At 35.7% G+C, this 27,432-nt stretch overlaps 2 protein-coding genes across 5 annotated transcripts in view; one reads left to right on the top strand and one right to left on the bottom strand.

The window, feature by feature from the left end:
* The first annotated feature begins 1,250 nt into the window (after window positions 1–1,250).
* RnrS (ribonucleoside-diphosphate reductase subunit M2) lies at window positions 1,251–12,138 on the top strand. Its single transcript, XM_089094607.1, has 6 exons — window positions 1,251–1,482; window positions 6,095–6,322; window positions 6,888–7,123; window positions 8,546–8,774; window positions 9,280–9,498; window positions 11,624–12,138. The coding sequence occupies exons 1-6, from the start codon at window positions 1,420–1,422 to the stop codon at window positions 11,774–11,776; spliced, it is 1,128 nt and encodes a 375-aa protein (XP_088950733.1). The 5' UTR covers window positions 1,251–1,419; the 3' UTR covers window positions 11,777–12,138.
* Window positions 12,139–13,127: 989 nt separating this feature from the next.
* The window catches only part of Acsf3 (Acyl-CoA synthetase family member 3), a 42,407-nt gene continuing 28,102 nt past the window's right edge, over window positions 13,128–27,432 (bottom strand). For all 4 annotated transcript variants that reach the window (XM_089094605.1, XM_089094604.1, XM_089094606.1 and 1 more), the window contains exons 8-10: window positions 23,518–23,696; window positions 18,123–18,230; window positions 13,128–13,386 (exon numbers count right to left, since the gene is read on the bottom strand). In XM_089094605.1, coding sequence (XP_088950731.1) covers window positions 13,315–13,386; window positions 18,123–18,230; window positions 23,518–23,696 — 359 coding nt within the window. In that variant the 3' untranslated portion in view covers window positions 13,128–13,314. The remainder of the gene's footprint in view (window positions 13,387–18,122; window positions 18,231–23,517; window positions 23,697–27,432) is intronic.

Below are 27,432 nucleotides of genomic sequence, written 5' to 3'. Positions count from 1 at the left end.
TACAAATTTTTTGAAGAATGGTTAGTTGCACTAACTTTTTAAGGGGCTCATTTGATTGGAAATAGATACTTCTAGTTCTTTTTATCAAGAGGCAAAAGTGATCAATAGACAACAAGCCCACACTCCACTTTTTCAAAAGGCATCCCGGCAAAATTTTGAGGACGCCGTTTTGTTCAAAAAAGTTCAAAGGCCAAATGCCCATGCTTCCGGGGTTGAATCCCCCGCCCTTAACCCCGGGGAAATTGGTTTGAATTAAGGAACTTGCTTATTGTTACTTTGACACTTTGTTTACTGCAATACTTGGATTTAGTGATTTACGTGGCAACTTTGGTTTACGTTGAAAGGGTTGTAAGCTATGCGAGTTGCTTATTGCTATTTTGATAAAGTGTTTACTTTGATGCTATATTTACTTTTTTATTTTTTTTACTTTAATATTTTTACTTTGATACTAGTTTTGACACTTTGATGAACATTTGATGTTGAAATTTTTTTTTTTTTGAAATAAGGTTATTTTAGAAACTTCAAACTTTTTGTAATCAAAAACGAACAAAAATTAATTAAAAAAAAAACTTTCCGTAAAAGAGGTTTTTCAAAGATAAGTAAAGGTCCTTTTAAAATGAAGCTCAGCAGATACAAATAGCTGTTTAAATTCAAACTCAAAACGACTAGAAATTACTATTAAAGAATAAATGAATCCCAAAAAGAACTGAAATTTAATAAGCAATCATAGCAAAAGACATTCAACAAGTAATAATATAAATGAATAAATAAGTCTTAAAGCGAGTAATGTTACAAATGTTGGTTGTCGTCGGGACCTATCCAAATTCTTCGGCACATTTTGGACGCCCCCCCCCCCCCAAAGGTAAAAGGCTAGTGACGCCCATGCCTACACCACTCTGACTTGTAATCCTTTATTAACCTTGAAATTTGGCATTCGTTGTTGTGTTGCAGATGCCAACATAAGTACCGACAATCTGGCACAGATTTTACTGGGGGGAGGGCAAAATGTATCTATTTAAAATGGAGGAACATCTGTTAAAAAAAAAACGTTTTGAGCAAGAACTAGACGATTTTGTGTTATGGTGTAGACCATGACCCTCCCCCCATGATCTTTTTCTTCTTCTCGGCTACTTTAGAGATAAAATGTATTTTTTTTTCTTCCCCAAAGACTTTGTTTCTCTAATTTATTTTTTTTTTTTATCAAAGTCAAGTTTTAAATTATATAACTTTACGCGCGAAATTCAAAACTAGGCGCCTTTTTAACAATCCGCAACTGTAGGGAGTTTCAGAGAAGTTCATTGTCCTGTTCTATATATTTGTGTGTTTTTCGTTCCTCTTATTAATCTTGCCTAGATCTTCGTGCTCCACAGATCATAATTTTCCTGCAGTGTTTTCAGCTAGGTTGTTGAAGATTAAGTGATGGCTCCCACACTGGCTTCCATTGAAAATACTGGGTATCAAGACAGACATATCACAGATACAGTAAGTAGCCTAAATGTAACTCAGGTAAATTTAAAGACTATTTCCTTATTTGCAGAGGAAAAGGTGGACATATCTTTTTTATATTCTTTTAAATTAGCCTAGGCCTAATTATTATTTCATTTGCAAATCCTCCCCCCCACTAGTAGTTTCTTATATAGCCCTAGGATACAATTTTATCCAAAGATAATAATAAACACTGAACATAAGCCTATAATTGTGGTTGTAAATAGGAAACAAACCCCATCCAATAAAGTTCTATGAAATCATTTTATTGAGTTAGGAATAAAGTGAATACACCATTCGATGCCTTTTTTTATGCTGATTATGAATATAATAAGCATTTCTATCGGAAATGATTTTCAGCCCCCTCCCCCTATATATACCTAACCCTGAATTGGCATATATAGGGCGGGGGGGCTGAAATCCATTTCCAATAGAAATGATTATTATATTTGTAATCAGCATAAAAAGGCATCGAATGGTGTATTAACGTTATTCCTAACTCAATAATATTATTTTGTAGAACTTTACCCAGTAAAGTTCTACAAAATCATGTTATTGAGTTAGGAAAATTGGAAATTTTTTTGGCAGGGCCCCCTCTATATATTAATTTTTCAACTATCACAATATTTCTTCCTAGAGATCTATTGGGTTATGACTGATATAATAATTTAAAGGATGTGAAAGATGCTCTTTAACATATCTATTGGGGTCTAAAAAGTACATTTGGCCATATTAGTATAGTTCAAAAAAACCTTCAGGGGTCTGTGATGGGTATGCCACTAAATTAATTTTGTGATAAATTTGTCCAGGTATTTTGAAGCTGAAAACATTACAACTATTTTTGTTTTGATCATTGCTTACATTGAATGAAACTAAAGCAAAACATGAGTTCCAGTTTCATTTGTTTTGTTTGTGGAACTGTTTAGAGAGCAAGTGATGTTCTATAACAGGCCAAACATATTTATTTGGAAATCGTTGATGCAGGAATGCAATTCAACAAATCTGTACAGAAAGACGTAAAATCTTATTGCTAAAAAAAGGATTAGTATTTGCCAATCTCCCAAAGTTCAGTGTTGTCATATCTAATCTCCTTCAACTTAAAAAACTAAAATAAATATATATATATACATTATGTGTGCTATCATTTTTGGTTAGATATAGCTAGGTTAGGGAGGGAGCAGGAGAGATGGGAGAAATAGAAAGACCATTCTTCCTGGGAAAAAAAAGCTGAATTTTGTAAGTCTTTCATTTATCTGAGCATAAAAAATCAATGTTTGTGTTGCTGTTTCTTCCCATGTAAACTTCATTTTGCACTTGTTTTTACTAAATTTTTAGGTAAGCCATTCAAGTCTGATCTTTTTGAGGATTCTTCTCAGTTCTCACTACATCTCTTGCTAGGGAGTAGTCAGAGAGGGAGATAGTCAATCCAACAACTATTACACTTGAAGTTTACATGGGAAGTAATAGTTACACAAATATTAATTCTTTATACCCAGATTAATAAAATTCAGTTTTTTTTACAAGAAGAATGGTTTTAGATCCATGCTATTTGTTTTCCAGGGGGACATTCACATGAAATCAGTGGTTGTAAACTAATTAAGAGGGGGTTTATTCAAATAATAATTTTAAGTTCTAGCTTCTAGCACTTTTTAAGTTCCCTAATTTTTAAACCAATTTTCACTATTCAATTCTGCAAAACAATCAATTTGGCCCAAATGTGGTGAAATATGACATCAGTGAACCAGTAAGGAACCTGGTATTTTTCTATCTTCAAAGACAGCAGAATTTTGGGTACTGGGGCATTAAATGTACTCTTTTATATACTGCTAAAGAAGTCAAGTTTGGTTAATGCTAATGAAACAAAATAAGATAGGATGAATATATAATAGTTTAGAAACAAATTTGGGCTATATATTTGCACATTAGGGGGGGGGGGGGGGGTAAAGCATATGATATATTAAATATGTAACCTAACCTAGCATGGGTGTAGGCAGCATATTGTCTAGGGGGGGGGGGGCATTTGATAGTGTGATGGAGGGCCTTTTATCAACTGCTTTTCAGCCATATTTAATGTAAATTTGAAGGTCTAGGGGGGGGGCAGCTGCCACCCTGCCACCCCTCCCTATGCCAATGTAACCTAGGTACATTCCCCCCTGGGGCATGTATGGTTCTTATGAAAGGGATGCTTGTATGAACTTCAGATAGGGCTCATTTGATTGGAAATTGAAAGTTCAAGTTCACTTTTTAATAGTCAAGAGATCCAAGGACAACGAGCCCCCCCCCCCCCCCGCATCTTTTTTCCAAACCCATCTGATGAAAATTTTGAGATTGACATTTTGTTAAAAAAAAAACTTCAAAGGTTGGATAAGAAAAACTGATGTCAAAACAACCCCCCAGGGGAAGGCATTGTAAGTTATGCTGTAAAGGCATTTATGGTTCTTATGAAAGGGATGCTCATATAAACTTCATAGAGGGCTCATTTGATTGGAAATTGAAAGTTCTAGCTCACTTTTTAAGAGTCAAGAAGTTTAAGTGTACCTAGCCCCCCCCCCCCCACACCCTTTTTTCCCCAAACCCACCTGCTACAAATTTTAAGATAGCCATTTTTTTAAAAATTGTTCAGAAATTATATAACAAAAACTCCAATGTCAACACAATCCCCCATTGGAAATTGAAAGTTTTTGTTTGCTTTTTAAGAGTCAAAAGATATCCAAGGGCAACTAGACCCCCCCCCCCACATACCCTTTTTCCCCCAAGCCTATCCAATAAAATTTTTAAAATAGCCATTTCATTAAAAATAGTTCAAAGGTCAGATAAGAAAAACTGTGTTGATGCAGCCCCCCAGGGCCCAGAGACAGGCATTGTAAGTAATGCTCTGGGGGTATATATGATTTTTATGGAATGGATGCTTGCAAACTTTGGAGAGGGTTCATTTGATTGGAGATTGAAAATTCTCATTCACTTTTTAAGAGTCAAAAGGGATTTTGACTCTTAAAAAGTGTCAAACACAAATGCATCAGATAAAAATTTTGAGATAGACATTTTGTTAAAAATAGTTCAAAGTTCAGATAATAAAACTCTGGTGTCAACACAGCCCCCCAGGGCCCAGGGGTACACATTGTAAGTTATGCCCTGGAGGTATATATGATTGTTATGGAAGGGATGCTTGTATAAACTTCATAGAGGGCCCTGTTGATTGGAAATTGAAAGTTGTAATTCAATTGTTATGAGTAAAAAGTGATCAGAGGGCAGATAGCCTCCCCCCACACTCCATTTATTTTTTTTCCCAGAGGCACTTCATATAGAAGAGATTGCTGTATAAACTTCAAAGGGGGCTCATTTGATTGGAAATTGGGAGTTTTAGTGCCCTTTGTAAGAGTCAAAGGTAATCAGAGCGTAACTAGCCCTGCCCCAAGCCCTTTTTTCACAAATATATCTGATAGAAAATCTTAGGTAGTCATTGCATCAGATAAAATTTTTTAGATAGCCATTTTGTTAAAAAATAGTTCAAAGGTCAGGTAACAAAACTCTGATGTTGACACAACCCCCAGGGCCTGGGGACAGGCGTTGTAAGCTATACCCTGGGGGCATATAAGGTTCTTATGGAAGGGTGGCTTGTATAAACATCAAAGAGGGCTCATTTGATTGGAAATTGAAAGTTAAAATCAAAAGTGATCAGATGGCAGCTAGCCCCCCCACCCCCTGCCCTTTTTCCCAAATGTATCAGATAAAAGTTTTGTTAAAAATATTTCAAAGTTCAGATATCAAAAACTCTGGTGTCAACACAGGGCCCAGGGGCAGGTGTTGTAAGTTATGCCCTGGGGGCATATAAGGTTCTTATGGAAGGGATGCTATGGTAAATTCAGCACATGGGCGCTTATGAATGTAGCCAACGTATTTTTTAATGTACTTAGTAGGCTACTAACCAAAATATTGAAAATTGATATTAGTATACCAGTGGCTCCACAAAAACAAATTCTGTGAATATATCCAAGAGCTTTTCTCTTTGATAAAGCTTTGTTTTCTTAGATAAACTAAAACCAATTTTGTTTTTAGTTCTTCTACAACTATAGCCTACCCATTGCTGATGTATCAAAACAAGGATTGCAGACACCAAATGCCTGAATTTCTTTCATTTATGAGACAAAACTGGCAATTATATCTCTTGCAAAGAAACATTGAAGCAATAATCAGGACCTGCAAAACCTGTGAAGGTTGACCTATGATCAATCCACAATGGGATGGACTTTTTCTCTCCCCCCCCCCCCTAAAAAAAAATTCTGTAAATACTGACACTGACTAATCAAAGGATAAGGCTGATATAAGGATACAAAGAAGAAAATTGGTTGCTAATATTTTTCACAAAGAACTTGACATTTACTGCTAATTGCAACCAACATCCCCCCCCCCCTGCGAAAAAAAGAGACTCCAAGAAGGATGGTTCTCTTAAAAAATAACAAACTAAACATCATATTTCAGGTTGCATTTGAATTTTTATGTTTAACAGGCTTTGATAACAGTATAGAATGTTTGTTTTCTTACATAGATCTATCAGAGGCTCTGCTCGTAATTATTCTGTTGAGCTAATACAAAAATTACATTGTTTTAGGATTTGACTTCACCAATGAAAAAAGTGAGGGTTTCATCAGACACTGATGTGGCTGTGAAGACCTCAGCTGCAAAACACATATTGGATTTTGATGAGGAGACTGAGCCTTTATTAAAAGAGAACCCAAAAAGATTTGTTTTATTCCCAATTCAGTACCATGACATTTGGCAGATGTATAAAAAGGCAGAGGCTTCATTTTGGACAATTGAAGAAGTAGATCTCTCCAAAGTAAGATAGTTTTCTCCTCACTCTAATTTTTTATTTGGAATGAAGAATTTCGACTGTGTAGTAATCTCAGAAATGTACATGTTCTTTTATCATCTTTCATAGTGCCAGGCTGCTAACGACTTAGGGCTTGATATGTCCCTATTAAGCCTTTTGCTTAGGGTTGTGCTTAAATGTCTCACCTATAATGTATAGAATCAATGAAATAAAAACTATCTGAACTAGAAGTAGTTGCTTTTAGTTTTGAAACATTGGAGCTCTGAGCCTTTTTTAGAATGCTACAATCAGAGGAATTGTTTTATTTTGCCTCTTAATTTTCAATTCATTGGAAATAGTTTCTTGTACTATGTGACAGTACAACAATACAGTATCAGCTAATTAATAGGGATTATTCTTTAAAAGCAAAGGATTGCTAGAACATTGGACCTCAAAGCTTTATTTCTTCTGCTTCAAACACCAATGTTTGCTTCTTACTCTTCTAATAAATTTTTTTCTTTATTTTCTTCTATATTCTACCGGCAGTCTGCTATAAAATTAGATATTTGGTTCAGTTCTTTTTCTATTAAAGGATTTGGATGACTGGGCAAAGCTGAAACCAGAAGAAAAGCATTTTGTGTCGCATGTTCTAGCCTTTTTTGCCGCATCTGATGGTATCGTAAATGAGAACCTTGTTGAGCGTTTTTCTCAAGAAGTCCAGATTCCAGAAGCAAGATGTTTTTACGGGTTTCAAATAGCAATTGAAAATATTCACAGTGAGATGTACTCCCTTCTCATTGATACTTATGTCAGAGAACCAAAAGAAAGGTTGGTATTCTTTTTGAAAAAAAAAAACTTAAGAAAATATAGCCTTCTTTGTAGTGTTCATGTCAAATACTCCTGCAGTATCCTTCATTTATATTTGCTCAGAATGAATTGAAATATTATGGAAAAACTTGATAAGGGTACATTTGGATTCTTCCTCTCCCTACACTTGGAGTTATGAGCCCCTCATCATATAAAGGGGAAATTTGTGGCTTTCTAAAATAAACCTCTTTATATTTTTCTATCGCTCTTGCTGAATACTATTTTCTGGAAATTTGTAAGTAGGAATATTTATCAAGAAGCATCAGTTGGTGACTACTTTCCATTTGGGACAATTCATTTATAATGAGCTTCTGCATTACTAGGAGGATCCACAATATTATTAAGCTAGTGTTTCATTTGCGCTTTACTAAATGCTAATTATTGTCTTAAATTGAAAATTTAATTTATAAATTTTCTGTATATTTTAAAAGAATATATTTAAAATATTCTGTAAGCTAGTTCTGCTCGTTTTAAGTTTTAAATTCGTTCTTTACTTTTCATGAGACAATATGTTTTTGCTTAATTTATGTTTATTTGATAATTGGTCTAGGCTTTTCTTGGCTAACAACTTTAATTAATATTAATTAATACTAGGAACTATGTTGTAGTAGTCGTGGTAAGAATAGCTGCAAAAAGATATAAGATTTCTATGTTTTAATTTTAGCCTCAGATAGGTAATCAGCAACCTCAAACATCCTTGAATGCCAACCGTTGTGAAAAACAAACACTTTGAGAAATTTACACTGAATGTGTTTTGGTATTGAACTTCTTCTTTATTGAAACTTAGATTTTTAATTAATTGTGCCAAAGGTCCTTAAAGACCAGCTTAGGTGCGAATTGAAAAGCCAGTTCTGAAACATGTACTTAGTATTTGTAATCTGTAAGCTGAGAAATTCTCAACTACCAACTTCGGTAGAAATATAACTAAATTTTGAAAATATTTACTTGGAATGCTTTGATTGAAGACAGTCCCAGCGTGAACTTAATGATTTTTAATGTTTAACTTTTGATCGTTTTAGACATTCCCTTAACTGTCCCTTAAATACCGTGAGTCAAAAGAGTTGCAACATCATATTAGGGAAAATTGAGATGGGAGGGGTTGTACTGGACAGGGCAAGGGCCAAGAGGCATTTTGAGTCCTCCAATGGTGCGAATCGAAATTAATTGCCAACCTCTGATTTAACAAGTTGCAACATGTTCACCATTTATGAAGTGTTTACTTAATGTGCTTTGCATTTGTACGTTTATGTTGCCATTTTATGTCACAAGATGACTGAACAGGCACCCTTTAGATTTAATGATTTTTTAAACTGATTTTCATCCTTGTTTAACAGTTTTTCATACATCTATTTTCTTATTTTTATTTTTCTCATACTTTTACAGAGAGCGACTTTTCAACGCTATTGAAACACTTCCACCAGTGAAAAAGAAGGCGGACTGGGCTCTCCAATGGATTTCACACAAAAGTGCAAGCTTTGCTGAAAGAATTGTTGCCTTTGCTGCTGTCGAAGGTATATTCTTCTCAGGAAGTTTTGCAGCCATCTTTTGGCTGAAGAAAAGAGGTCTTATGCCAGGACTGACTTTCAGCAATGAGCTTATTTCCAGAGATGAGGTGAGCTATTTGTCTATTCGTATTGTCTTGCCCAAAAGAAAAGGCTTATCTGATATTTTGATAACTATACAATTGAGCAAAATCAAAGGTTTATTAGCATTTTACAGTTTTTTTGTATGGTTTTAAAAAGAAAGAAAAAAATAAATTTAGATCCAGCTGATAAGATTATCTTTATTTGGTATATAGTGGTCTGATTTGTGTTTTAGACATTTGCTGCACAGACTTAGAAGCTATAATTTCTATAATTTAATGGACGAATCCTAGGGAAACAATCAAAATTCTATGGAATATTGTAAATGCCTACATATTTGTAGAGAGGAGGAAACTTTTACAGTTTCCCCCTACTAGGAACTGTAAATTTGTTTAATTAGTTTTTTTTTAATGCCATTATGTATTTGTCCCTTCCGTGAGATTTCTATATTTGTTTGAAATCGCCCATATTTTTCGTACAATTTGCCATATTTTTTTCCATTTTTGTATTTTGGGAAATTTTATTCTCTTTTAGGGACTTCATTGCGATTTTGCATGCTTGATGTTTAAGCATCTCGTGAAGAAACCATCAGAAAGTAGAATACTTCAAATTATTGCAGATGCTGTCAAGATAGAGCAGGAATTCTTAACAGATGCTCTTCCAGTTGACATGATTGGAATGAATGGCACTTTGATGAAGAGATATATCGAATTTGTCGCTGATCGTTTGCTTGTTGAACTTGGCTGCAAAAAGGTATGGCATCAATTTGTGTGTTAACTGTTCTATCCTGACACGTGCAGAGGGGGCTGGATAGTTTGGCTGCCCCCCCCCCCCACAGACACAAATGAAACAACTATTATTCACTAAGCTCTTGTACTTATCATATAGTTCACATTTGTTGGCAATTTTCACAACATCCCCCAAAAATAAATTCATACCTTAATGCCTGATCCCACCTATTTTCTTTTGTTTGTTCTCTTCGTTACCGGATTACTATCCCCGTCCCACCTGTAATCAAAAGAATTGAAAAAGGCCGCAATCCTATATTTGTTGGGGTCGTTTAAAAAATATCACTTGGGTGGGCTTAGTTTAAAATCGTACTATTGCGGCTTATTATGGCTTCATCCCCAAGATGCCTATGTGTGTACATGTTCCCTGGTAATTACTCCTTCAGGATTAAACCCTGGAAATTGCTTGAAACTGTGTTTTCTAACTCAAAATAAATGTACTCATAGAAGGTTTCTCCCAAGGGCGACTACCCCAGAGGAAACTGATAAATCTCGCTTGGGATATTACAGCCACTACATAAAATTACCCCCCCCCCCCACACATAGGGTTGGGATTGATACTATGTTTTTTCTAACCTCTCCAGGGGCCCTGTATACAATCGTATCTCAGGGAACAGGTCCCTGACAATAACTAACTGTTATTTAAAAGCTGTACCCATGGTAGATTCTAGTTACACCATAATTGTTTACTTCCCTACTTGTACAAAGAACTCATTGGAGCACAAAGCAATTTAATTTAAATTAATTGCCACTTATGATCTTCTGAAAAGGTTCATTTTTTCGTCTTTAAGAATTATTATGTTTTCATAATTATCGTAAAAGGTAGCTTGAATCTTTCTTTTATTATAGACCGAGACAGTAAGATCGGACTGTATTCTAAACAGGTTTCTCTTCAATATACAGTCGCTGAATTATCATAAATAAGAATATCCTCAGATAATTCTATTGGAAAATGTCTATAATCCCTACCTCAAGTTTTTTAAACATCCATGTTCAGAGCTATATTCGACAAATGTCACTTACTTGATTTCTATTGCTTTGATCTTATTTGACCTGTCCATATTTACTCCTAATTAGCTACAGCCTTTCTTAACATTAATTTTCAAACCTATTCTCAGACCATGGACTTTCAAATGGCTGAAACTTTTGTTTCCATTTTTCATCTGTTGATAGTGCGTAAATTATGGACTGCTTGTTAATACGCTGAAGAGCTAAATGCCTACTCCCCCACCCTAAGCGAGTGATGGGACGAAAGATTTTTTTAAGGTCTTTAGATATTTAACTGGATAATTCAGCGATCATACTGAATGGTCGTGATCCCAAATGGGATAAGTTGTCGACAAAGACTTAATTGTTGTTGTTAAAGGATTCTGGCAAAATTTAGGGCTAGTTTTTTTTGTAAATGTAACAGAACTAGCTGTTTTATGTAGGATAGGTCTTTACCTTAAGTAAGGTCACGTACAATTATAATTAACCTGGTTTTGTCTTGGACGATAAATATATTTCTAAATCTTGCTTAATTTCATCTATGTCAACTTCAGTTTTTTTTTCTGTTTTTTTTTTATGACGTAAAGAACTGTGTTTGTAGATCAAAAAAGCAGAGAAAATAAATAAGATTAGAACATTTATCTGTTCAATAAAGCAATCTGCCTATTCCAAAAGTTATATGAACGAACTGTTTCAAAATGTCGAGTAATTTTTAAAGGTCCTATCGTTTTTTATATTTTTGTATTAGTTAACCAGAGAAAAAGAGCATACACCACTGAGTCTTATTGAACAATAAACGTAAACCAAATTGAGAGAAAATGGTATGCAAGACAAGATCGTAGGAAACAACTTTTTAAAAACCTTTATTTGCATTAAAATGCTATTACTTAATTATTAGGATGAATAAATTAAGAAAATTAAATGGATCGACGAGCTACAATCTACAAATTTGATTTCAAATCGAATAGTTTTTTTTCGGCATTGGTTCTTCTAAAAAGCTTCTCTATTTAAACTAATTTTCACTTTACCAATTGTTTTGCTTCATCAAAAAAAAAAAAAAAAAAAACATTTTTATTGTTGTAATTTTATTCTTTTTATTTAAGGTGTACAATGTAGAAAATCCATTTGACTTTATGGAGCAGATCTCACTTGAAGGAAAAACAAACTTTTTTGAAAAGCGAGTTGGAGAATACCAAAAACTTGGCGTCATGTCCTCAACAGAAAATCACGTATTTACCCTTGACGCAGACTTCTAAGATTTACAACCTTCTTTGCTTCATTCCCACTGGCTATGACACTGTCTGATTTAATTGTGTAGTATCAGCTTTTTTTCCGTTTGTTTCAAAAAAATTCTTTCACTATCCTGTGCCTTGTTGCCTGATACTTTCAACATGTTCTTATCATGCTGTTGCTAATATTCAAGAAACACCAAGCAATGGTTTTCGGTGATGATCCGGTGTAAAAAAAAATCCCAATTTTTCCTCTTCTCGGTTGTATTCATCGTTAGTCCTAATTAGAATTGAAAGGCGTTTGACTTTTGATGCAATGTTTGACATATGATTAGATATCATGTTAAATATATTTTATAACTTTTCGTCTAATAAATTGGTTTTCTTTATTTTAAATTTTAACATTTTGAAGCAGCGGAGAGGACTTCTAATTAATGTAGCATTCAGAACATTTACGTCCCACCATTCAAAGTTTGGCGAAGGATCTTTCTACAAAGGACGATTTTTAAATACGTACTTGATTTTAAATGAGAGTCGAAAGCAATTTTTGATAACATTAATGAGGAATCGCATTCTACTTTAATTTTATCGCTTCTTTTATTTTTGCCATCTGTTTATTTTCGTGGTTTCTGCTTTCAATATTCCGCATCTAAAGAGCAATTTATCAGTAGGGTTGCCACCACGGTCAGTTCCTAAAGTGCTTCAGTTCTACAGTGCACGTTCTACAGTGCTACACACAATGCAATAGTGCTAAAATAGCACTTTCGTGTCACAGGTGACAATCCTGTTAGTGATACAATCAGAATTTTATAGAAGAGTGAAAAGATAGACAAAATTGTTTCAAGTTTGTCTGTCTTTTATTAAGGACCTGATATTTTACAAGGAAAGCTTTCTCCTTTCTCTTTGTATGACTGCGGATAGAGGACAACATATTTTAGAACTAACCGAAATTTCTGTATGTAGGGAACCGAATAAGATAGGGAACAAGGGTCTAAATCGATGGACGGAAGATATTCAGATGATTGGGACGGGCTAAAATGTCACCTAACATCTTCTCAATTACTACAGCCTACTTTCTTTCTCAGTTTTTAGTATTTCCTTTGACTGATCGCTGGCGGTCGATATTTGTTCACAGAAATGTCAATGATTTAATATATTCATTTCTAAAGAAATTTTAATCATCTTATATTGCTTCAAATCTTCATAAAAACCAAATGACGTAACGGGAAACGAAATGAAAAGGATCAAGCTTATTCAGAGCACCCCTCCAAAAAATTCGGGCAAATGAAGTCACTTTTGCAACTTAGCGCTATAAGTAAAATGAAATGGAAATACAATAACGGGTAAAACTTAACAGCCTAATTAAAAATTTAATGAATTATTATACTTTCTTTTTAATTATAAAGGAAAAGGCAAGGTTGTCTGAGAAAAAGGTTAACCTAATATTACAAATAACAACTTGTATAAAATGAATCCTACTTGGTATAATTCGACTCTGTCACTGTATAAAGTATAAATAAGGTAAAACATGGTAATTGATTCTGTCCCTTTTTGTTTATTTTCGATTAATCATAGGTTTTCATAAGTTCTTTCTTGTTGACTTTGCCCATAGCGTTTCTAGGAATTTCACTGACGACCTGAAAAAGAAAAATCGTTCTCTCTAAATAATGTATGATTAATGAAGCTTCATTTTTTACAACTACCAGCAAAGTCTCCATAATGACGGAATTTGAAGTCGCCTTATCAGGTATGTAAGTTCTACAACAACTGAAGCTGAAGTCTGTGCATGACACTAACTCCTATAAAGATATACGCGTATTTCCAGTTGCAAAGATGCCCAAAAATGAGTAGATACATTTTTGGCTTCTAAGGACGGTTCTTCGTAACAGTCAAACTTCTGCCACAAAGGTTAGGAAACGTCATTCCAGCAAGAGAAAGGTAATTCAAATGATTAAAAGAAGGATAGCAGGACAATTTATATTGGATGAATGGGTTTCCTTGGCAAAAAAACAATAAATTTAGCACCAAATATTTGTCTTCTCTAGACAATTTAATCAATTAATCTATAGTAGGTTTGTCTGATTTTTGTTGGAGAATAGTTTGTTTTTTGTAAACAATCTCTTATGTTGTTTTGTTGTTCAGAAAAGGCTCATCCGCGGACAGTGACTTGCCATTCAGTAGAAAAGAGGTATAAACCAGAGGAAAAGAGAAGAACATTGGTTGAAACGATTAGTTGATGTGATACCATCCAGTGATGGTGATCCTTTTGAGCTTAGTAAGTCTAAATTTGTAAAAATATCAACTTCACTGGTGTCGTTTCATATATAGGCTAGAAATGTCTATAACTTTGAATATATGCGCTAAGTGACAATGAAAAATTATTTGTCTCATTTGACATTTGTCACACAAAATGAGTTCACGTGTCACCTCTGATATACATGCCGTAGGTTAGCCATCACTGAGTAGAAAGGTATGTTATATTTTTCCTCAGACAGGAGCTACATTTAGACGAAAAGCTGATCATAAATACACAAGATCACAAAGCACGTATTCGTAAGATCCAGCAAAATTATATGCACCAGCTTCCAGTTTATTGGTAAAATAATCAATAAAAAAAAGTTGTTTGGCCAGTTTGGTCACATGATTCTGGATCCAAAATTCGAAACATTTGGTGTACGAAAAATTCCACCTTTTTGTTTAATGAATAAAGTTGGAGCGGCTTCTGGATTTTGCTCTGGCTTTTTTTTTTGTATTTTTGCTTGTTTTTTTTTTCATTTTTAATTTCTTTGATTGGCATTTGCTACTCAGTTTAACATACAGAAATTTGCTAGCAAGAATTGGACTGCAGAAGAAATCTTAAGTCGACAGCTGTTGTTGAAGTAAGAAAAGATAAAACGATATCACAAGAAGCTATCAAAAACAACGTTAAAACCGAGCCCATTCACGAATTTTACGTTATTGCAAGGCTAGTAAAACTTTTTGTCTTTCTACTTCATTTTGATGTGCAACTCCAGAACAATATCTATTAGGGGTTTTGCTTCTGGTTATTCTGAACTTGTAAAATACGACGAAGATTAAGGCTTTTCAGACATCAAGAATGAGTATGAATATCCGTGTTTGCTCATCTGGGATTTTCCAAAGGTTTTAGTGATTCTGTCAACGAATGTACTGCATTACTTCGTAGGAAAAACTGGGTTAATTTTTGACGTAAATAATACGCCATGACGATGAGACTCCTTCATTTGAATAGCTTAGGGTCGAGGATCCCGTCGTTGGTCAGGCAAAATCTGCAACAGGAGTTGATGGGAGGTTTGCCAGAGAAAGATGGTATGTTATGAATGAAAGCGTATGGGCTCAGGTATAGCGCGTTTGTACGTCTTCTGTGGAACAATCTATTTTCCAGTTTTGTTAGAAAAGGAGCACAGGTTAAAAAGGTTTGCTGTGGGGTAATTCTTGCTAATCTATGTCGAAGAATGTCTCTTAGGGGAAAGGGATGATGGCTCACATATGGAGGATACATTACATTTCTGCACCTTGGTCGGCTCTACGATTGCCGCTTATTCCCACGTGGCTGAGTATAATTTGTTTGTAGATCAGGATAACTTCCGCTCACGCCATTGATTTATGCATTTACTTGAATATACCTATGTCTGCAGCTTCATTCTTAAAGCGACAAAAGGCATGTAGAGTTTATTTTGAGTCGGAGAATAGTGTGGCTTGTTTTAGGGGGATATTGTGTTTTAATGTTTCAAAGGCTAAATTAATAGCACGGATTTCTATGGACAATGCTGATTTCTTGCGAGAGCTTTATAAACCAGTAATTGGGTTGGATTTGAGATGGATCTACACTGTCAAAAATACTGGCGTAATCATATATAGACAATAATTTGACAAGATTGTGCCTCTGCTTTTCTATTTATAAAATAAGAGGGGGGGGGGGTAAAAATTCATTTTGGGTTTGCCCTCCTAACTTCGTTAGAATGGCGAAGGGTTCGGCAAATAATTCTTTTAGACTGGAGACAGTTAATTGATTGATTAGGGTTGTTGAGGTGATTTTGGGGTCAATTATGAGTAATTGGCACGTTTGGGCTCGTAATGAGTCTGTAGGTTGAATGGTGTTAATAATAAAATATAAGGATTAAAGTTTGTTCATATTCAATGTATTTTCCTGCTTGTTACTTGTGTTTCCCTCCCTTCTTTGTCTACCTCATTAAGAAAATTTCCCAGGATAAAAGCACTGTGTTTCTATCTTTTCTATAGACGTCAAAATTGGGAGATCTTACATATCTACTTTCATTAAAGTACCAAGGACATCAAAAGAAAAAGGTCTTTGGCCCTTTGGACCCATCTTAGGTCTATTCATACCTGAAAACCACGATTTTCCAAGATTTTTCTTTTGGCTGTTTTAAACAAATGAAGTAATTAGGACAGTAACATATTTTCGTCAGTGTTGCCCTGTTGAAATATGAAAATAAATAAGCACATCTTATTAGTTGAATTTGACAATTTTCGCCGTAAAAAATCAAATATTCACAGTACGTTGGTTTCAAAAGACCAGAGCACATTCAAAGAAAAGCTACACATTCTTAAGCTGTTAGGCACCGTTTTTTTTTTTTTTTTTTTTTGCTTATTTTTCACCCATGTCTTCTTTTGGTATATTATTTCTACTAGTTAATTACTATATAATGCTGTAGTTGGATTGTCTTTATGGATGAAAAAGATCTAAACCTCCATTGTAATACCTTTGTTTTCAACTTACTTTCAACTAAGGTAGTAGAGAATCTGTAACTCGTTTAGGATTTTAACTAGTTCGAACTCAGATTCTTCCAAAACTGACTCGCTGATGGTATTTAAGTTTGAACTTTTCCAAAATACTTTCTTTCAAAGGTTAAGTCATATACGTTTTAAATACTACAGTGCTATGGAATCAATATTTTGTTTCGCGTATATGGCCTATAAATATAGATTTGATTCCAGGGAAAAAATGAAGATCTTGGTCTAGTGCTTTTTTGAATAGTCGGTTGTTTTTTGGGGGGGGATACTTTTGGTAGCTGTAGTGTTGGGATCTTGAACACATGGTAACTAGAGGTAGTGGGGTGTTTGAGGGTTGGAATTCGTTGGTCTCATGGTGGATGGCATAGAAGTACCTGTTTGTAGTTGTGGAATTCCTGTAACTTACACAGTTGATGATGGAATTTAGAATCTGTGGGTGTCGCTTCAAGTTGATTTTTGCTTTTGGTTTGTTTTTAGATATTCTTTCTCAGTGCATTTACTGACCAAGTAAATGATTATTGTCTCTGAGTACATTACTAGGCAAGATAAACAAAACACTTTCGGTTTTCATGTACCGCTTTCCGTCTGATTTGAGAGAGAGATGTACAGAAAGCATTCCTGTGACATTCACAGCAATGTTAGAAATAGATTTAAGTTCAAAGACTTTTTGGAATTAGCATAATCTTGAAATAACACATTTAAGGAGTCATCTCCGTTTAAGTTGAAAGAAAAATTGTATTTGATGGTTAAGGAGTCATCTCTGGTTACGTTAATAGGCAAATTGTATTTGATGGCTTTGAAAGTACTCATTCTAGTTTTAAGTATCTAAGTGATAGGCAGTTGAAGAGTTGGGGTAGCTGTGAAGTGTACTATTACTTTCTTTACTTTACTTTCGGCGGGAACCAGACGATGAACTGTCCTACCCGGCACCAAAGGATCTTGGGATGACTTCTGACGACCACTTGGACCTGTCGCTGCAGCTTCTCCGGCGATCCAGTCTTTGTCCCGTCTCCGACCGTGTCTCCTGAATCCTCCCCACGGTTCCAGGTCCTCCTTGAATTTTTTGCCACAGGTTATAATTCTATCTACAAGCTAGAAAATATCGTCATCATTGCTGGTGGGATATGTTCCCTCGTTATCAACAATCATTTTGCCGCCTAAACTTTCAATCATACGGGTTTTAAACGCTGAAGAAGAAAGGTCTCTCTGAAAAAGAAGGGCTTGCTGGACTTAATTTCGAACTTTTCGATGTTTTTGCGTACAGAATATAACACTGCTAAGCAAAATAATAATTAAAAAATACATGGAATATACTCAATAAAAGGAATGTTATTATTTTTCCGAAATCAATGCTTTCTGACTTCAAAAACTTCGCCGCTTCAAATAGGATTCCATTATTTCAAAAACTGTAACTGATAGTTACTTCGTAAATCGTGTAATTTTTAGAGTATTTTATTTCTTATCTTAGCATGGAATTTTACAGGAATTTGGTCTTAGTAAACCAGGAAATGTTCTATTAGTTATGCGACATAGTAACGTAAAATTCTATACGGATAAAGAAGAAGTAATATTTAGCCGTCCTTAAATAAACATATCTCACCTTTAACTCAGCTGGTAGCATATACGGAGCCATCTTATCACTTGCCCAACTCCGAATCTCTTTCAATGTCAGTTTAGATCCAGGTCGAAAAACAACCACAGCTGCAACCTAAAATTATAAAAAGATTTCAAAATGATGGAAGAGGGCTAAAAATAGGACATGCCAACTCCTGGAAAGACAATACGAGAACGTAACCTTACAAAAGAAGATGAAGATTTTTCTTGCAAACAGACAATTAAAAAATATGAAAATCCGGAATCCCACAAGACTAAAAAAATACTAAGCAATTTTGCTACGTGAATCTTTGCACTGGCAAAGCAAAGAGGAGGGGTGTAAAAAGACCCGAAGGTTAGCACCCGTATCTTCATCGGTCAAAAAAGACCAAAAAAAGGGTAATTGCAAACATATTTGTATACATTTTAACAAGAGACAACAACAATTCAAAAACCTTCAAAAATAAAACCAAAAGTTTGAAGCTTAGTAAAAATCGTTGTTAGAAATCGGACTTGCTGTAATAATCAAATATCTTTGAATAGACTTTAGTATGAAAAGAGATTTAATTGCGTAAAGAGCAAAAAAACTGGTTATTGAAAAAATATTTGTATGTTTTAATAGAACCAAAAGTTTGAAGCTTAGTAGAAATCATTGTTAGAAATTGGATTTGCTTTAATAATCAAATATCTTTCAAATATGCTGAAAAGCATCAAATATACTTAAAGCATGTTCCCGCTATTAATTCTGTTATCAAGGATCAATGTTCATAAAAAGACAATTTTTAAGACTTTGAAGATATAAAACATTTCTTCTTTACCAAAAAAAGAGGAAAAATTCGACTATTTCGAAGGTTAAAAAAAAAAGAAAAAAAACAGGTTTATATAAACAAAAAAGCATACAGATAAAGGATCTGGACCACTAGATCTAGCGTGTCTACCTTAGCATAATGGATTAAAAATCTTAGTTTCAGAAAATACGTAAAATAGACACGTTATAAATTCTCACAGGCAAGACGTTCGATTCTATTTTTGATGTTCTGTCAAAAATAGCGTTGGTTCCGACAACATTTTAACTAATTGTTTTGGGCTTGAATTTCATCCTTCTAATGACCCTGCTTGGTTGCAAAGCAGATTAAGAACTTTTAAATTTGACCTTTCATTTATATCCCAGCCATAATATAAGAATTTTTTTCACTGTTCAATCCATGACTATCATTAAATATTGATTAAAATAGATTGTTAAGTCAAATCTGTGATTTACTGATATGGTGTCGATAGAATTTTTTACGCCAGTAAACAATATATAACGTGAAGCTATTTATAAATAGTAATCCACCAATGGCGTCCATAATAATGGCGTCAATAATCCAAGTTGGAAAATGCCCTACGTTACTTTTTCCACATGGCTAGATATTAGTTTTACACTAGTTTTGCAAGCTAACGTTGAAGTGAATCAATAAATTAGGCTAGGCATTAATTCTACATTAGTTTTATAAGCTAATGTTGAAGTGAATCAATAAATTAGGCTACATATTAGTTGGCCTCCCCCAGGCCATTCAGCGTGTCCCCAGGTGACGATAGGGGAACGCCCTGCAGATATGTAGGGTACCTCCACAGGAGGCACGGACCAAGGGGGGACCTTGTCCCTGGGGGTCCATCTAGAAACTGGGGCACCCTCGCCCGGGGTCATAAATACAGGCGGAGGAGGAAGAAGGCCCCTCAAACGTACACTCAAAAGGGCCCACTGGTTTGTCCACAAGTCCCATGAGTCACAAACCTTCTCCCAGTAATGGATTAAATTGCATGGTGATGCAGAACACCATCGCGGGATGATCCTCTATAGGAGGACACCTGCGGTGAGGCGTAAGATCCAGGTCTATGGACAATGGCCTCTGCAAAGGGCTGCCTCGACCCTTTTGGGGTACCTGCAAAACTGGGGACCTTGTGGTCAACTCTATTCCCACTTGAGGATGGTCGCCCTTCGAGGAAATTATAGCCTTGTTAACGACACAGCATTCGCACGGAATTCAGACTAATGGATAATTTTTCTGGGCTTGGTATGTTTTGACGGGCGTCTTCGGGCTGAAAAACCTTTTCCTAGCTAATTTATCTATTATGGGCTGCCTCCCCGTAGTAGCATAATATTTGTAGGCATGAACGCATAATGAGTCAGAGGTAATAGGCTAGAGATTTTCTCTACAGGATTTCGACTCTTGTTGATGGAAGAGCATCGCCAAGTGCTGAAAACCATGTTGTGACCAAGATGGGCCCAGGATTGCACAAAGCCCCCGTTCATGGAGGTCCCAGAGACTTCTTGCTGTCCGGTTCTAAGCCGGCTTAAGCACTTCGGTGTAGACTTGAGATGATATGTGATCCCCGTCCTGCACTGGTATCCGGGACCATTGCTTTTCCTGAGGCCAAAACAATTTCAATGACTTAAAGAACATGAAAATTGGAACTTGGAATGTTAGGACGTTAAAAAATGACCATCGTATCGACATTTTGTCTGAAGAATTCAGATGATTTGAACTGGATTTATTACGAGTTTCAGAAACTCATATCCCAAGGGTAGGAAGTATGAAATTAGGTGATATAGAATTTGTTTACTCAGGCATGAAGGATGGGGTACATAGACAGAGAATAGTGCTCATCATGAATAAGAAAGCGGCTTAATCTTGTTTAGGCAGGGATGGTATTAATAATAGAATACTAATTGCTCGTTTTATGAATAAAAAGTTCAGGGTATTAGTTATAGTAGTATATGCCCCTGTAGAACCGACTGACGGAGATACTAGTGACTCAGATGAATTTTACTTACAGTTACAGGAGCAAATAGACAGGGTCCCAGGTAGAAATATGATATTTTTACTGGGAGATTTTAACGCCCAGGTTGGTAGAAATAGGGATAGATGGTACCCTAGCCAAGGTAAATTTGGTGTAGGAAAAGAAAACAGTAATGGATACAGACTTTTGCAATTTTGTAGGTATAACAATCTAGTTATAACCAATACGGTGTTTTGTTATAAAATGGCTCTTAAGTTAACTAGATATTCACAAAATGATATAATAGCAAGCCTTATGTATAATGGTATAGTATACTGAAGACGGCAGGATCAGCAAAATATTCTAGGATATAGAGGAGTGCCGTTATTGACGTTGAAAGTAAAGATCAGCATCTAGCATTGTCAAGGGTCACTTTAAAGTTAAAACATCGGAACGGCAACTACCTCTCGGGAATTCATGATGTTGGTAGACTCCAAGATAAGAATTTGAGATACACTTTGACTTTCCAGTAATAGTTGAATACTAAACTTGAAAGTATAAAATTTGATAATGTGGAAGATGGTGGGAATAATTTTATAAAAATAATTTGTGAAGTTGCTGAAGGTGTCTTAGGGAAGAAAGCTAGAACTGCAGCTATGAATATTAGTGAAAAAGCTTTATTTTGGATAGAAAGGAGAAAGGACTTGTACAAGAAAAACCTTAGTGATAGATCATATGAAAACAAAAGGAATGTAAAGAAAGTGGAGAAAACATTAAAATATGAACTAAGGAGCTGTAAAGTGGAGGTCATGGATAAAATTGCAAAGGATCTGGAAGATGCAGCTAGACGATATAATAGTAAAATATTGTACTGGCATGATAATAGATCGAGAGGGATTAGTCAAGCTGGACTTGGCTCAGTCAAAGATAAGAATAGGGCCCCAACTATCGATAGGAAAAAAATAAAAGAGAGAAGGCCCGAACATTTTGAGAATTTGCCTAACCGAGATAGATTTGCAGGAAGAGAAATAGAGGAAAATAAAAAGTTTGTGATACCTTGGATGTGACGGAAGATTTATTTTGTGAGGAAGAATTAGCGACAGTACTAAAAGTATTAAAAAAATAATGAGGCTCCAGGTCCAGACAGGGCGGTAAATGAGTTTCTTAAATATGGTTGCTATGAGGTTAAAAATAAGTCTCTGAAGATTATGAATATGATTGTTTAAAAAGGGGAAGTACCTAACGATTTTAGGAAAGCCTTAATTAAGCCACTTTATAAAAAAGGTATCCTTATATGGTATACCAGACAAATACATTCAAGTGATTAGTGCTATTTACAAGAATAACACTGCTGCGGTTAAAGTAGGAAATGAGGTTAGCAGCTGGTTTTGTATTAAATCAGGAGTTGAGCTGGGTTGTGTTCTATCCCCCTTTATATGGATTATTTTGATGGACTTTGTCTTAAGGAGCACAGGAAAGGCAATGGGAAGCCACAGAATCAAATGGGGAGGAAAAAGTCTCCCTGACTTAGATTATGCTGATGATTTAAGCATCCTAGATGAAAGTGTGAGCAAAATGAATGAAATTTTAGAGGTTTTGAGAGTTCAGGGTGCTAGAATAGGTTTGAAAATTAATGTTAAGAAGACTAAGTCACTAAGGATAAGAATAAGTGAAGATGAAAAGGTGAAGTTGGGAAATGAAAAGATTTATCAGGTGGACAGCTTCACTTACCTTGGTAGTATTCAAGGCCGTATCCAGGGGGGGGGGGGGTACCCGGATTGAACCCCCCCCCCCCAGAAATGTTTGTTTGACTCGTAAAAACGTAACAAAAATGGACATAAACTAATTTTGTATGCGTGTTTTGAGGTTTTTTATGTACCCCCCCCCCCGCTCCTAAAAAAAATAAGTAAACCCCGCCCCCCCCCCCCGAACAAAAATCCTGGATGCGCTTCTGGTGGTATTATTAGTAAAGATGGTGGGAACAGTGGATATGTCAAAATTAGAATAGCCAAGGCTCAGGGTGTTTTTTCACAGTTAAAAAAAAGTTTGGAAGAACTGGAAGATAAGTCTGCAAACCAAGATAGGAATATTGGAAGTTACTGTGATGACAGACTTCAAATATGGCTCGGAAGCAGGGGCGTTCCCAAAAGTACATGACGATTTGCTAGATGTTTTGTAAAAAAATCGCTTTAAGATTGTTCTGGGTACCCGGCTGACTGACCGTATTTCAAACAATAGGCTATACGAAAAATGTGGTTCAATAACACTCTCAAGGGATATAATTAAAGAAAGTTTGAGGTGCCTAGGGCACGTTGTGCGGATGAAGGATGACAGATTGCCGAAGATTGTTCTTTTCGGCCAACCGTCTAGGGCTAAACGGAAAGCAGGTCGTCTTCGTCTGGGGTGGGAGCACGTCATAAAGGAAGATTTAAAGGAAATGGGAACTTCATGGGCGGGTCTAAAAAGGGAGGGTTTGAATAGATGGGGATGGAGGAGGAGCATGCGTAGCTGTGATGGCCACAGGCGGCTTGGTGCTGCGGTGAGTTGTTAGTAGTAGTAGTAGTAGTAGTAGTAGTAATGACCTTACCAAAGAAAAACACCCTTCTTCTCTTTTAAAAGTGTTAGTGTTTAAAACGTACCTTCTGGCCCCAGGTTATGTCAGGCCTTCCAATGATAGCGCAGTCAAGTATGTCGCCATGTCCAAGTAATATTGTTTCTATACTTAAAGCTGAAAGTTTATAGCCACCACTTTTGATAATATCAACGGATGTTCTTCCCATAATTCGATAAGCACCGTTTTTGTACTCAGCTGTATCCCCTAAAAAAAAAAAAAAAAAAAAAAAAAAAAAAAAAACGAACGCCATAAGAACGTACAGCTTAATGACCAAGCTTTTGTATATTATTAATTTTACGCAATGCTGGCTAAGACTCTCACTCAACTAAGGTCTTTCACACTTCCCAAACTAAATGCAATGTACGCGCATTAGTGACCAGTTATACGGTACTGTCTTTTTACGTGGTTTAAAATCACGATAAAGAAAAATAATTAACATTGACTAGGTTTTTCTGTATGGATGTGTATTATTACGTTAAAAACAACTATCGTATCGATATTTCGACTGACAAATTCAGACGCTTCGAACTGGACTTGTTCGGAGTTTGAGAAACTCATATTCCAGAAGTAGCAAACATGAAATTAGGTGATACAGAATTTATTTACTCAGGAAGGAAGGATGGGGTACATAACAGGGAGCAGGGGTCATAATGAATAAGGAAGCTTCTAAGTCCTGCTTAGGTTGAGAAGGTATTAATACTAGAATGCTGATTGCTCATTTTACGACTATAAAGTGCAGGGTATTAGTCATAGTAGTAATTATTTGCTCCTATAGAACCGACCAATAAAGATAGTAGTGACTAGGATGAATGTTACTTACAGTTACAAGAACAAACAGACAGGGTCCCAGGTAGAAATACTGTGTTTTTATTAGGAGATTTTAAAGCCCAGGTCGGTAGAAATGGGGATAGATGGTATCCTAGCCCAGGTAAATTTGGTTTAGGAAAAGAAAACAGTAGTGGCTACAGACTGCTACAATTTTGTAGGTATAATAGTTTAATAATGGCTCTAATAATAATTTGGTCATAAAATGGCTCCTAAGTTAGCATGGTATTCACATTATGATAAGACAGCTAACTTTACTGATTATGTAATTGTAAACCAAAGACTGGCAGTATATGAGTGCTGTTATTGTTGTTATAAGCAAAGATGACCATCTAGTAGCGGCTAGGGTTAGTTTAAAGCTGAAATGTAGCAAAGGTAAGCTATAACCTTCCGGAAAGCTATATAGACTCCAGGATAAAAATTTGAGAGAAACTTTCCATGAACAGTTGAATACTACCCTAACGAGTCTAAATCTCGATTCTGTAGAAGATGGATGGAATAATTTCAGGAAAATAATTTGTGAAGTTGCTGATGGTGTCTTGAGGAAGAAAGTTAGGAACGCATCTATGAATATTAGTGAAAATACTTTATACTTAATAGAGAAGGGGCTTGTACAGGAACTATCCGAGTGATACATCATATTAAAATAAGAGGAATTTAGAGAAAGTGAACAAAGAATTAAAATATGAAAAAGGAGGTGCGAAGTGGAGGCCAAAAAATTGCTGTGGATCTAGAAGATGCAGCTAGGCGGCATAGTAGTAAAATATTGTACTGGCATGTTAATAAATTGAGAGGGAGTTGTCAATTTGGACGGTTCTTAGTCCCGGTCCCATTTAAAGATAGGAACAGGGCCACAACTAGAGATAAGGAAAGAGTTAAAGAGAGATGGGCAGACATTTTTGAGAATATGCTGAACCGGGATGCAGTTACAAGAAAAGATATAGAGGAAAATGAAAAAGTTTTTGACACATTGGACTTGAAGGAAGATTTACTTTGTGAGGAAGAGTTAGTAACAGTACTATAAGGATTAAAAAATAATAAGGTCCCAGGTGTTGATAGTGTGGTAATTGAGTTTCATAAATATGGTGGTTATGACGTTAGAAATAAGTTACTGAAGATTATGAATATGATTTAAAAAAGGGAAAGTACCTAGCGATTTTAGGAAACCTCTAATTAAACTCTATTAGAAAGGTGATAAGAGTGAGTTTGGTAATTATAAAGGCATCAACTTGGTATCTGTAGGAAGCAAATTATTTTGTATGAGGACACTTTTTAGACTGAGAGATGCTATTGATAAAGTTCTAAGGGACGAACAGGGTGGTTTTAGGAAGAATAGAGGATGTGTCGACCAAATATTCACTGTCAGGTTAATAATTCACATGTGCACGAGTCACCAAACCCCTATTGGTCCTCAATTCTGTAAATCATGAGCAAGCGTTTGATTCAGCTGATAGAAGAGCTTTAGCGAAGGTCTTGCATAGCATAACAAACAAATACATTAAAGTGATTAGTGCTGTGTACGAGGATAACACTGCAGCAGTTGAGGTAGGAAATGAGGTTAGTAGCTGATTTCGTGTTAAATCGAGAGCTAAGCAGGGCTGTGTTCTATTCCCACTCATATGGGTCATTTTGATGGACTTAGTCTTAAGGAGCACAGGAAGGGTAATGGAAAAACATGGAATCAAATGGGAAAGGCAAACTTTCCTGGACTTAGATCAGGCTGAAGAATAAAGCATCTTAGATGAAAGTGTGAGTAAAATGAATGAACTTTTAAAGATTTTGCGAGGTCAGGGTGCAAGAATAGGTTTGAAAATCAATGTTAAAAAGACTAAGTCGCTAGGGCTAGGAATAAGTGAAGGTGAAAAGGTGATGTTGGGTAACGAAATGATTGATCAAGGGGATAACTTCACTTACCTTGTAGTAATATTAGTAAAGACGGTGGGTGCAGTGAAGATGTCAAAAGTAGAATAGGCAAGGCCCAAGGTGTTTTTTCTCAGTTGAAAAAAGTTTGGAAGAATAGGGAGATAAGTCTGCAAACCAATATTAGAATATTGGAGACTACAGTGGTCAAATATGGTTCTGAAGCATGGGCGCTCCGAAAAAAAGAGGAAGATTCGCTAGATTTTTTCCAGAGAAATTCCCTATGGATTGTTTCGGGTACCCGACTTACTCGCTGACCTTATTTCAAACAGAAGGCTGTACGATAAGTGTGGTTCAATCTCGCTTTCTAGGGCTAAAATGAGAGAAAAGTTGACACAACTAGGTCACGTTCTGCGGATGAAGGATGACATATTGTCAAAGATTGTCCTTTTCGGCTAGCCGTCTAGGAATAAAACAGAAAGCGGGTCGTCCTTGGTTGGGTTGGGAGGATGTCATAAGGAAAGTTTTAAGGGAAATACGAACTTTCTGTGAGGCTGTAAAGTGGGATGCTTTGAATAGATCGGGATGGAGGAGGAGGAGCGTGCGTAGCTGTGTTGGCCTCAGGCAGCTTGGTGCTGCAGTGAGTTGTCAGTAGTAGTAGTAGTATATAATACTATCTTTTTATGTGGTTTATCATAACGATAAAGAAAAATAATTAATAACGAATAGGTTTTTTTGTGTTCTATGTGTGTTATTGTGTGCACGGATATGTATTATGTGCATGGATGTGAATTATTAGACCTAATACTGCAGTAATTCGATACTATCTGCTTTATATGGTTTATAATCACGATAAAAAAAAAATTATATATTGACTAGATATTTTTTTCGTCTTATCGTGATCTTAGCTGTTTTATGTCTCTACTTTCTTCTTTTTGTGTCTCTTTCAAGATAAATTCGATTCAGAGAGTAAGTACGTTGCGTGAACGAAGACGGGTTTAAGCATAACGAGATATCTAGCAAAATAATGATAATAATAATTTGTTGCCTAAAATACATTCATTTGATGCAAGTTTTCAGCTTCAGCGGGCTGACTACTAATCCCTTTGGTTATTGATGCTCAAGCAGTTATAGAAATTTCAGACGTCATCCAAAGAAAATAAAAAGAGAATTTGAATCAAACAGGATTCTTTCAGGAATTAAAATTACTAGTGTCGAGGACATCATAGCTTTGTCCAGTTAAACTAGAAAACTA

This window comes from Artemia sp. Qi Xiang Cuo, chromosome 9, assembly GCF_049724085.1.
Source record: "Artemia sp. Qi Xiang Cuo chromosome 9, ASM4972408v1, whole genome shotgun sequence".
NCBI classification, from domain to species: Eukaryota; Metazoa; Arthropoda; class Branchiopoda; order Anostraca; family Artemiidae; genus Artemia; species Artemia sp. Qi Xiang Cuo.
This window is presented reverse-complemented; position numbering and strand designations above follow the sequence as displayed.

Excerpts from the sequence above, each read along its gene's own strand:
- RnrS (XM_089094607.1), top strand. The coding sequence starts at position 1,420 with ATGGCTCCCACACTGGCTTCCATTGAAAATACTGGGTATCAAGACAGA. Across the intron at positions 6,323-6,887 it reads AAGAAGTAGATCTCTCCAAA|GATTTGGATGACTGGGCAAA; the intron begins GTAAGATAGTTT and ends TTTCTATTAAAG. Across the intron at positions 8,775-9,279 it reads AGCTTATTTCCAGAGATGAG|GGACTTCATTGCGATTTTGC; the intron begins GTGAGCTATTTG and ends ATTCTCTTTTAG.